At 41.1% G+C, this 11,978-nt stretch overlaps 1 protein-coding gene across 1 annotated transcript; it reads right to left on the reverse strand.

Moving 5' to 3' along the window:
• Positions 1 to 1,228: 1,228 nt before the first annotated feature.
• On the reverse strand, positions 1,229 to 11,133 carry prss16 (serine protease 16). The gene is made up of 9 exons (XM_027025469.2): positions 10,902 to 11,133; positions 10,485 to 10,666; positions 9,752 to 9,984; positions 8,683 to 8,818; positions 7,505 to 7,619; positions 6,019 to 6,220; positions 5,703 to 5,793; positions 4,806 to 5,005; positions 1,229 to 1,578 (listed from the first exon to the last, which is right to left on the reverse strand). Exons 1-9 carry the CDS (start codon positions 11,109 to 11,111, stop codon positions 1,469 to 1,471), a joined length of 1,479 nt encoding a protein of 492 aa, XP_026881270.2. The 5' UTR covers positions 11,112 to 11,133; the 3' UTR covers positions 1,229 to 1,468.
• Positions 11,134 to 11,978: the final 845 nt, after the last annotated feature.

Below are 11,978 nucleotides of genomic sequence, written 5' to 3' on the forward strand. Positions count from 1 at the left end.
CGTTTGTGACGCATAGACCCGTATGAATCCGTAGGTGAAATCACACCAACCCTGTATAGTGATATTCCAATTTAGTACACAATCATGGACAAAAATATTTGTAAAAGAAAAACAAAACAAAACAACAATCTTAGACGCGAACCTCCATGTACTAGAAGTGAACAGTGCTTTTCTCGTGCGTTGCAGCTGTGGACAGAAAGTGCAGTGTGATCTTGTGCGCATTACGGGCTTTGATTTTAAACCACAAAAGTGCCACTGCCATTTTATTGTCTGTAGAGCTGTGTAAAATGCTCCCCCTTTACATGATGCAAAGACTAGTCACCTTTTAAATCTACTGAACGTTTTGTTTACTTGTGTAAAACGAAACAGATCCTTGTGAGCATTTACCTTAAAGACTAAATCACAGAAAGCCTATAATGTAACCATCTTCCGCTGTGCACATCGTCGCCTGTTTGTCATTTTGACTCTGGTCAAGTAAACATTTTTTATATTATTGAGCAGTTGTCATACTGCAACGGCAGCAGGATCTGTTGCACCCTGCATTGCAGAGATCTTGCTAGCGGGGGTCAAAGAGTTTCTTCTTTTTCAGCGATATACACGAAAGTAAACTGATTGCGATAGCGCCCCCTTGTGGACACACGACAGCCTGCTAAACGTGAGCGAGAATTGGTTACACCATTAAAACCCATCCACCTTAAGAAAAACAATATCGCGAAATAATTGTAATGATGTTTCAATGCACCGAACGCATTCCAGCCACAAAAAGCCTCAGCTGATTCTAAGAAACTGTAGCAGCTCATTACAGTAACAGAATTGCTGAACCTGAGGGTACTTTGATAGTGATTGTGCTTGATTAATTATTCAACATTAAACTCAAGTCAACAACAAAAAGCATTAGCATTTGTTTTCACTACTTTTATTTTGTACTATTTAGTGATTTTCTTACTAGTTGTAGCTTCAACCAGAAATCATAAGGGTAATGATTATTTTCCTGTAATACTTTAATACTTTATCAGTTTACTGAACAAATTTACAGGGATATTGGACAATTCCTACATACAGAACTTTTCTGTGCAGGCCCAATTTAGGATACTGATAGACCAAGGGAAACAGGGAAACAAACAAACAAAAACTAAAAACCAGGTCAAACCATACTATTTTTTAAAGCTTTATTTTAGCTTTACTGTTATACAGTCTTCCCATCAACCCCCCCCCCCCCCAATCCCCCACCCTCTCGCGTAAATTGATTGTCTCACTCGCATGCAGCCCAGAGCAATTTCAAGTGAAAAAGTGAGCAATTCACAGTTCGGTCCCTTCAAAACTCTTTCCCTCTAAAAAGGTTAAATGATTCTCTGTTATAAGTCTTACTGACAAAAGAACAGAGCACAGTTTCATCCAGTATGTTGCCCTTCATCATAATTCTCATTAAGTGCAGATGCCAAAACCGACTTGCTGTCATGGCTCGCCATCATTCCTTTAGCCACTTTTGAAGCAAAAGGAAGATCTGATCTCGTGCTAGCATCAACTCTGGGAGGTCTTCAGCACGGGCAGGGTACATATTAGCACAATGAGCTGTACCTGTAAGGAAGAAGGAAAGAAAAACCGAGAGAGAGAGAGAGAGAGAGAGAGAGAGAGAGAGAGAGAGGTGGAGACAGACAGAGACAGACAGAGAGAGAGAGAGAGAGACAGACAGAGAGAGAGAGAGAGACAGACAGACAGAGAGAGAGAGAGAGAGAGAGAGAGAGAGAGAGAGAGCGAGCGCAAGAGAGAATAAAAAAAACATAGAATCAGAACCAAAAAGACATGGAACACTCAACTGTACATTTGTACATACAAACGACACTATTTGAGGAGTTGATTAAAAACAAACACCAATTTTGGGACAACCAAATTAATAAAAACCAGGAAGAAATGGCAATACAAAAATGGGGACATGACAACCCATTTCCTCTCTTACATAAAGTAGACTTCTCAATTACAGAGCAAGAACGTAAGGAGAAAATCAACAAACTAAAATCTTAGAAAGCATTTGTACTGAAGCAAATGAAAAATGTTCAAGCTCTAAATTTCACTTGGCAAGTCTAAAACTGTTTAATCTGTTTCCAAGTTCTTCTTCTTCCTCCCTTAAATCTGGACTCCATAAAGATGGATATAAATTCTAACAATTACCGAGGCATCGGTGTGAACAGTAATCTGGGGATGTCAATGTGCAGTATTTTAAATTCTTAATTTCTGAACTTCGTTATTAAGCATGTCTTGGGTAGAAGCCAAATTGAACTTTTACCGCACCACTGATCATATTTCTCCCCCCTGCCAAAAAAGAAAAAAAGCTTTTATTTTTGCATGCTTTACAGACTTTAAAAAGGCCTTTTTATGACCAGCTCCAAGGAATATTTTACAAAATTAGAGAAAGATGTGTAGGGGGTAAAACACATGCTTTCAAGTCAAAGTATACAAGAAAATGGGTGTGGAATATAACTTGGCCATAAACTAACAAATATCCTACTTTATGAACATAGAGTGAGACAAGGTTGCTGTGCTTTTTAATTTGTATGTTAATGAACTGGTGCAAAACACTAGAAGAATCCACAGCTCCTGGTCTAACACTGCATGACCCAGAGATTAAATTCTGGCTCTATTCAGGGGAACTGGTTCTCCTGTTCTCCACTGCACAGGGTCTATAGCAGCATCTGGACCTGCTGGAGCAGTACTGCCAGACCCCTGCCAGGGCCCTGATGGGAAACTTAAAAAGACTAATTATAATTAGTTATAATAATCCAGAAAAGATCCAGACCTCAGGGATCAAAACACACATTTACACTAGGCATCAATATTGAATATTCAGTTATATTCATGTAGGGATCAAAATTCGTTCTTCTGGACATCTTAACTTGGCAGTACATTTTATGCCACAAAAACACATTTCAGTAGAAATTTCATATCAGAATTTGGCTAAAAAATGTTTTAACCCAATTGCCCTGCATGTCTGTGAGGTATGGGGTTTGCTCAAAAATTAGGAACTCAGAACGTGGGACAACATTTAATTGAGATCCTGCATGCAGAGTTCGGTAAAGCTATTTTAAAGCACAGGAACGCTACAAACTGGGCAGACATTAATAAATAATAAAGATACAAAAAATGGCAATCAATCTATTTTCACATTTACAATGCAGCAAATCCAACTCTCATTATTGTAAAGCTCTGCAGTACCAAGAGGTGAGCAAAGAGAACCAGTCCCCTCACTCAGATGGTACTGAAAAACAGTTCAGCATTAACACACACTCAAGACCTGAAAATAAACAGCAAATCCAATCGTAATCACCCAAGTTACAAATCAGCTCAACCAAAACTATATCACCTATAGGGAAACCAATCGGACAAAAATCAGACAAAAACAGAGTGTTAACTGGCCCTAAATCAACAGTACAGCATGACAGATTACCCAAGCATGCTGTCTTATCCAAAGGAGAGGTCCACCCTGACCAAATACAGGACACAGTGACCATTGCCTGGCCAGACAGACTGGCAGACGTAAACAGTTCTTGCTACCTAAAGAGACTCTGACAGCAGTCCCAGAACAATAAGATTGAGGCAGAGCTGCACTTCCTAACTGAAGGTATAAAATTTACCCAGATTAGAATTCTTTACCAAAATTAGTCACATATTCCTCAGTTTAAAAGTCTTCCTGATGAGGAGTAACTGTTGCATTTTCTTGGTGAACATGACGCAGGGGTGTTTTTGAGCATCTGCACTGGCACAGAGGATCTCTTCTGCCTGACAACATGTCCATTGCAGCAGGCCTCACGACTGTAGCCAGTAACAGCAACCTATTGTTTTAGTTACTGAAGTATGTAACCCACATCGTTTCTGCTCAGTGTTTATTTTATTGTGCCCATAAAAGTAGCTCCAAGTCAATTAGCTCTTTCCATTCTGAATCTAGTTTTCGATTTTGCCTTCATTTTTTGCCTTGAGCACTCTGCTCTAAAATTTCCTTCTCAACCTTTCACCTACTTTAGCAGAACTACATACCTTGCACCTACGTTCACTGGCTGCTAATTACATGTACACCTACACCCAATAAGGGTTTTTATTTATGTGTATTACACATGTAAGCTTAATTGCCATGTTATCATGCAGTTTGTCAGTCAGAACGTGTCAGAACTTGACCTGTTATTATTTAGCTCAATTGCAAGTAATTTCCCTGTTCCGAACCTCAGCCATTGTCTGCTCAAAGAGAAAAGGTGCATGGTATTGATGGATTATTCTTTAACAAACTTGCATGCCATGTGCGTTACACGCACACACTTCAGTTTACTTTTACACTTTTTTCCCTTTCCTCGGGTCCAATTATATCTTGCTGCCAAGCAGTCTCTCAAGCATCATTAAGGCTTGAGGTTTTGTCCTTTCTTGGAACCATTTCTTTGCAGCCTACACTTAAGTTTCATTAACAGTGTATGTTTGGCAGGGGAGAAAAAAATGGGATAAAAGTTCTGTTTGATGGCCTAACACGATTCGGCAAACGACCTCCTGCGCTGCACGTTAAGCCGTACGATCCTCGAGCTTTGCTGAATCAGCAGGAACGCGCAGTGGCTGGATTTTGCATTGTGCACTGAGCCTGGAGTGTCAGGCTAAGCCAAGCCAGACTTTTTTAATACTATAATGATGATATATACAGTAATAATTACTATTAGCCAACATCTCCATGCATATTCAGCGAAAGTGGGCTAATTGCATGCAGCAGGGTCACCGAACACAGCTGTGGAAGCAGCAGGGATCCTAGAGTAGCTCTGCGACCCTTCACTGACCTTTGATGAAGACCGCCGGGAGGTCATTGGTGATGTTACTGGTCACTCCCAGGGCATGCCAAGGGTCAATGGAACCGTTGGGGAAGACGATGCGTGTTGTTCTGATGTCATATCCCCCATATTCCTCGTTGGTCTGCTGCACTGCGTTGGCCACAGAGCCGGTGAGGTTATAGATATCCCTGCACTGCTGCAGGTAATAGCTACAGGGAGACAGACAGAGATGGAGGAACAACAACAAGCCTCTTGACAATCAGCACACATTCACACTGCTGCAGGTGTACCTGGGAGACAGACAGAGACAGACAATAGTAGGTGTGTTTTCCACAAGCATGGAAAACACAAGCATGGAAAAGTTTATTACACTGAGAAAAAGGGAGAAACTATGGTATAAAGTATATAGAAAATAGTACAAAGCAGGGAGACAGTATGGAACGTACTATGATGAACTTACTCTCCCTCACGTACTGTCACTGGAAAGATGTACGTTCTACCCATAGACAGAATCTCCTATCGAACAATGCGTAGTAACTTTGTTCCTGGGAACGGAGAATGACACTGGGCGAAACCTCTCTGGGTCACGGCACCAGGAAGCCTGGCTGGGGTTAACACACACTCACTCAGGGGCTGACACCCAGCTAATTCTGGCGCGCCAGTACAACAGCAGACCAAATGTCTGTTTGCGCAACACTCTTAACTTTGTCACTGAGCATGGCCAATGCCTCCATGCTCTATAAGAAGGAGCCCAGCACGTAACTTTGTAACTGCGAAAGGTCGGTGTGTAACATCAAGGGTATGTTCTCCTCAGACTGCACCCTGACTCTAGTGTCATAATTCCCTCAGGTCACTCTGCTCTCCAAACCGACACACAACACATCAACCCGCAAACACCACACTCACGGTAAAGGGAATCCTCCAAACGGCTGGTTTGGTGAGTCCGTACTTTGATAAAATCCAAATTCAGTACAGGTCTGATATACCCACTGTCTCCCTACAAAATACACCCATGCACACAAGCACACATGAAGAGGGAGACACCATATGATGCAATAACAATAATTACAATCACCATCATTAGTACTGTCCTTAAACTGTAAACTGCTCAATTATTTTATTTACATGTTCATTACACACAAACGATATACAAATATTAACCTCCAGTTGAAACCTTCCTGTACAATAACATGCATGCACACACGCACGCACGCGCACGCACCTCCTCCAGCCTCGGCTCCGCTCCAGCTGGTGTTGCTCATGTCCTGGAGGTAGTGGAGATACTGGACATCAGTGCAGGCCTGAGAGAAAGTGTCCTGTAGTAGCCTAGTGACAGCTGCAAAGCGATCATATGGGTCGCCCAGTGACGAGTCCAGCATCAGCCGGCACAGCACCTTTACTGTGATGTTAGTGCCCACCACACCCTGCCAATGCCTCCCAACATGAGAGAGAGAGAGAGAGAGAGAGAGAGAGAGAGAGAGAGAGAGAGAGAGTGTGTGAGTGTAGAACACACAAGAACTTCCTGGACTGTAAATACTTTAACAAATACTATAACATGCTTGGTTTTGATATCACACACAAGCCTTTCTAAAAGCACACATCTGCATGTTTTAGGGTTATGCAGCCAGGTTCAGGACTTTGTCTACATGAAGACCTGAAAGGTATCTGGCTTTCTCAAACAGCTTGCTGCTATTCTGTTTTCACTCCCAGTTTTTATCCATATTTGGCTATATGCTGATTTACAGATTTATTCTTCTTGATATTCTTCTTGACCTTTTGAACATAAACTTTACATAAACTTTGAACATAAACTTAAAAAAAATATGTAACTTTTTTATCCATTCTTTATAATTCTAATACATCTTATATTCAATTAATGTAACAACACATTAACAATACATTATTTCAAATCACATTATAATAGATCTTACAAGGATTCTTACAAGCCACATAATCATATCCGCCTTTCCCCAGAGATGCCACCTCTTCCTCAGTTTATACATCCTGAATGAATATAGCTACTGTTTGTTTATGGAGGTTTTTTTTGGTATGCTTCTATGATAAAGCACAAAAGACACCTCCGCTATGCTTACACAGGGCATAAAAACAAGCAAATTCACTTTTAGACTCTCTAATGTATCCAGACAGTGTTCACTGAGAACAGAACCACGAACCAAAACCAAACCCCGAAATCACTTCAAAAGCCTGTGAAACAATATGATTCTTTATTTACTTTCTTCCTTTTTTAAAATCCTCCAAGCACTTTTGGTTCCTCTCTGCAGCATCCTCCATGTCTGTGGGTCTGTGTGTGTGTGGGGGGGGGGGGGGGGGGCTGTAACCAAATCCAGCTTGTGCCCAAGTGCTTACCCACTGTTTCACTCACTTCATCTTATTGGTAATCTGATTCACATCTCCCCAGATCCGCACTACACACTAACCCCAACCTCACATACAAGCTTCCATTACACACACTTTTCTCCACTCTCCAACATCCTCTCACACATACAGAATGTCTCTTACATTTACAGCATTGAGCTGTAGCAGAAGAGTACCATTTTTGCTGACATCAAAATACGGTACATTTGCCATTCATTCATAATAGTGGAGGTTTTCATGAACTAATTTCTTAGAGCAGGTGTTGGTTTTAGAACAATTATTAACCTGTCTCTGACCCACCCGGCACTGCATTTATAGCCCCTCCCACACACCTCAAAGGCTCTGTTGTCCTCATTGTATTGCACAACATCCATGAAGCTCCCAGCCAGCGTCTCCAGCAGGTAAGCAGAGTCCATGTCTGACTGAATCTGCAACTTGGAACACAGTCTGGAGGAGAAAGAGGGACGAAAAGAGAGAACAACCATGAGAAAGAAAGAAAAAGGACAGACACAAGAATGAAAGAGAATGTTCACTAGCAGCCTAAACACGCATACACAGTGCAAGAGTAATCGCCCACATAATGACTTAAACTACTTGCTGGTAGTTGTGGTGCGCCATTATCATGGGCTCATGGCAAAAAAATAAAAAATGTGGGAGGTGGACAGCCTCATCTCACTGACCACAGACTCCTCTGTGAATGCAAAGCTATTTTCATCACTGCAACTCAAAACAAAGATACAAGTCTCTCTCTCTCTCCCTCACTCACACTCACGCACTCTCACTCACGCACTCTCACGCAAACTATCAATCTGCCATGACACAGGCATTCTAAAATGTGAAGTTGTGAAACTCAACTCACTTTTCCACCTGCTTGTTGGACTCCAATTACAGGGGCAAAGTGAGAATGTGAGCAGTAGCGCATAGCTATGTACTCGACAGAGACACTGAAGAGACCACAGTGGGCAATGTAACCACAAAAGGGGGGGAAAAGCTAGAGCTATTGTGGGAGGGGCTAGAGCTATTGAGGGAGGGGCTAAGATGATTAAAGGTGGACCTAGGCGACTGGAAGAAAAGTAAAAGTTATTGTTTGTGTGAGGAGCATTGGGCTCTTAAGCCTATCCACATTCCACTGTACTATTGAGCATGAACAGCATTCCAAGATCTGCAGATACGGAGAAACTATATACCTTCACACACACACAGACAAACACAGACACACACACACAGAGACCACTTGATACAAGTTTGGTCACAGCCCAGTGGCTACTGGTCTGCTTCCCCATTGCATCACACACACACACACTCTCCTTAGCATAAATCACTCACTGCACATCTCTGTCCCTCTGACTCTTATGCTTGCAGCTAGCCTTTATTTATTATATACTGACAGGGACATGTTATATATATATAAAATGCAAAAAAGGATACCCTTTTAACTTAGAAAATACATGGCATCAGATGTACAGTGGTGTGTACTCTGTGTGTATGTGTGCATGCATGCATGTCTTACCTGAAGTCTTTAGTGACGTTGTCGTAAGTCTGTGGGTCCTTGAGATGAGCGATTAAAGTGTCTGATGCTTTCTTCACCAGTAAAGGGCATTCCGGGGTCTCAGCTGCCAGAGAGCGCCACACCACCTCCAGATACTCTGCAATCACGCACCAGGCAGCCCTGCTAGTGTTAAATGTTGTATGTGTACGCATTTGGAGTTCAATCTGCAACCAGCTGGTGGACATGTACCTGTAAAAGGCCTTAATAGCTCATTCTAAAAATATGTATAGTTAGGGTTCAAGCACGTAGTGTGTAGAACAATATTATAATTGCTAAAGGTTTTCTTCTTCTTCTTCTTCTAATTATTATAAAAAAGCTTTTTCTGTGTGCCACGTTTCTGATTTACACATTCAAAATGAAATTTCGCATTTCAAATGATTACTTTGTTGGTTTAAGAATTGGTTGCCTCAGTGTGTGTCCAGAGAAACATCCAAAACACACATTAAAATTAGTTAAAGAAGAAACATACAGAAATGCAGAATTATTTGTCTGTCTACATTACATAATAACCAGATCAAATCTGGTTTCCAAAAGAAATCAGATGGTTTCCTCCCCATCCAGAATCATCTTTATTTTCTTTTTATGGAATGAATGCAAAGTCTGGCAAGATCGGTCTCGTTGATCTTCACTCAAAATAGATCAGTTGATCTTCACTCAAAATAGATCAGTAGAGCTTTCCTCATGATTCTCTAAACACTCCAACCTGCCCATCTGCATGAAGGACCAGGCACCTCATTTCATCAGATAAGCCAACGGGCCCTTTAGAAACTGTGTGACACTGGACTGTTGTTGTTCTAAATGTCATGCCAGCCTCCTTTGACCTGTCATTAATTCTTCATTCTCTTTTTTTGTGCACTCATACAATTGCTGTTAGTACAGAATAATTACAGATGAAATATTACTCAACGACAAATGTAACTGGACAAATTCCACATACATTGCATGTGCTCTGCAAATAAGCATCAATTCTGAGTTAGGGATAGAAATCAGATGTACATGCAAGAGGTGTGTGTGCGCGTCTGTTAGTTACCTGGGAAGTTTGCAGTGGCATACACAGGTGCACTGGTTGCAACAGAGGCATGGATGAGGTGGGGATACTTAAGGCGGAACCAGGCAGCAAGGGACCCTGGGTATGAGCCCCCAAACGCAACCCACTTGCTACTGGTGAGTCCACGAGATTCTGCGGTAACTGTGCGGAAGTGGGCAAGGTCAGCCAGCGCTTGACGACTGCTTAGGAAACGTAGGCTCTCCAGGCTAAGGTCTCTAGATGGAAAAAGACGATAAACACATGAAATGTCAAACAGATTCTCCAAAATCTGAGTAAACTGCAGTGTAGAATTTTGCATTCTAACTGCATTTAGCCACGCAACACCTTTTACATATCTAAAGAAGATTGCAGCTGAGTAACCCCAGTGTACTATAGTAAAATATCTAGATATGTCTAGAAACCTTGTGTACTTCAGTACAATTGCTTGCAGAGCTGATGAAGGGCCTCTGTCCGAAACCTTCTGTTTCTCTGCAAAATCTGTGTACTTTACTATAATTTTGAATATCTATCCATTCATGCATCATTTGGTCACATCCATTAGGATGTGAGGATAGCTGCGCAGTAGCCCCTAGTGCCATCTAGTGGTCGAAACTGTTTAGAGGCCAGCTCAAGCAATTATCAGAATAAAGTTTAATCATGTTTCTCTTATTGTAAGAGAGAATGCCAGCAAGCCTACAACATATAGATACATTTACTAAAAACATTGTAAACTTACTTGGTCGGATGACTTTTGCCATAGAATCGATGCTCCAGCAACAGACACAAGGCACCAAACTTCTCTGCATAAGTCAGCCAAGTTCCATATTGCATCCAGGCAGGGTTGGCTGGTCCTTCCCCGCCTATCATGAGAAACACTGGGCCCCCAGGTTTGTAGAAACGGTCGTTCACGAAATATCTCTGCATAGAAAGCCATGCTGGATATTAGGGAATCACTTAGACGATTATCCTTCCCATCCGAATATTCAGATTAACTGTGGAATCCCAAATTAAACCAAGCGTGGCCTGCAATTTATCGCAAGGACTCTGTCTCCTAAACTAGCCTACTAAAGGAATCAAAGAATCTAACAAGAACGTAATGCCTGCGTTGATCGTAGTCCTGTAAGCAGTTAGAGAGCGAGCGAACTAGGTCTACCTGCTTCCAAATTCGACTGTCTGCCCCGTTGAAGTGGTCCAATCTTTGGACGAACCAGTTTTCATCCACTGCATATTTCGAATTCGGAAAAGAGGCACTCTTGAATTTAAGAAATCTAGAAAAAGCCGCTTCACCTGGAACGCAAACAACAGTAAGCGCTAGTATAAAAAGTGCAAGAAAGTTCTGCAGCAATTTACAGGCAAAAGCCATTTCCCTGATACTCTGGCATGTGATGATGTATTTTACTCATGTGATGTCAAATTTGCACACTGTCCAAAATTAATTTCAAAATAAAAGTCTCCGTTCCACAAGCCGAGAGGAATTTAAGGTACTTTCCAAAATGTTTTCAGAACATATTTTTATTTCTCGTTTTACAGGTTAATTTGTGGCCTGCGTTACCACACGCTTACTGTGCGTTACGATAATATGTTGTGAGTTCGCAGACAAAAAGACATTTAAATCAAAATCATTAAGTTTTAATGTTAGTTGGTTTTTATAATAAGTATTACATTTAGAATTATTACTGTGATTGCCAAATAAACATCAGGAAACCTGTAAGCCTATGAAGAAACATGCCTGATAGTATAAAACACTAAAAAAAGTGATGTATACAGGATAATTCGTTAGTAAATCATACTCATGAATATATATATATATATATATATATATCCTTTGAAAGTCTTGGTCAATATTTAGGATTATCACTTCAAAAGGCTAATTATTTATCAAAGGCAAAGCACACAATACACATGCACATACAAAGCCCTTCTGTGAATATGATTACAGAAGAGCGTGCATGTGAAAAAGGTTTGTGATTTAGCTTCACTAGTGTCAGATGAAACAAGCTGATGTAAGTGTGTGTGTGCAGGTGTGTTACACGCTAAGCTCACCTGTCTTTCAAATATGTCTGCAACAGCATGCAAACATAGGATTGCACAAATACTAATGCACACTACACACATAAAGCTTTGTTTCTTCTTTCTACAAAACAACAGCAATATTTGATAAAAGTTACATCAATGCAACGTGTGTACTCATTTTTTGGTACCTTATGTTGTAGCTGTTTGTTTTATTATG

This window comes from Electrophorus electricus, chromosome 15, assembly GCF_013358815.1.
Source record: "Electrophorus electricus isolate fEleEle1 chromosome 15, fEleEle1.pri, whole genome shotgun sequence".
NCBI classification, from domain to species: Eukaryota; Metazoa; Chordata; class Actinopteri; order Gymnotiformes; family Gymnotidae; genus Electrophorus; species Electrophorus electricus.

Bases quoted from the DNA above. Each gene is read 5' to 3' on its own strand.
- prss16 (XM_027025469.2), bottom strand. From the start codon at position 11,111: ATGGCTTTTGCCTGTAAATTGCTGCAGAACTTTCTTGCACTTTTTATA. The intron at 6,221-7,504 runs GTGTGTGGGAGG...AGGCATTGGCAG, and splicing joins AGGACAACAGAGCCTTTGAG to GGTGTGGTGGGCACTAACAT. The intron at 5,794-6,018 runs GTGCGTGCGCGT...TGTATTTTGTAG, and splicing joins CGGAGCCGAGGCTGGAGGAG to GGAGACAGTGGGTATATCAG.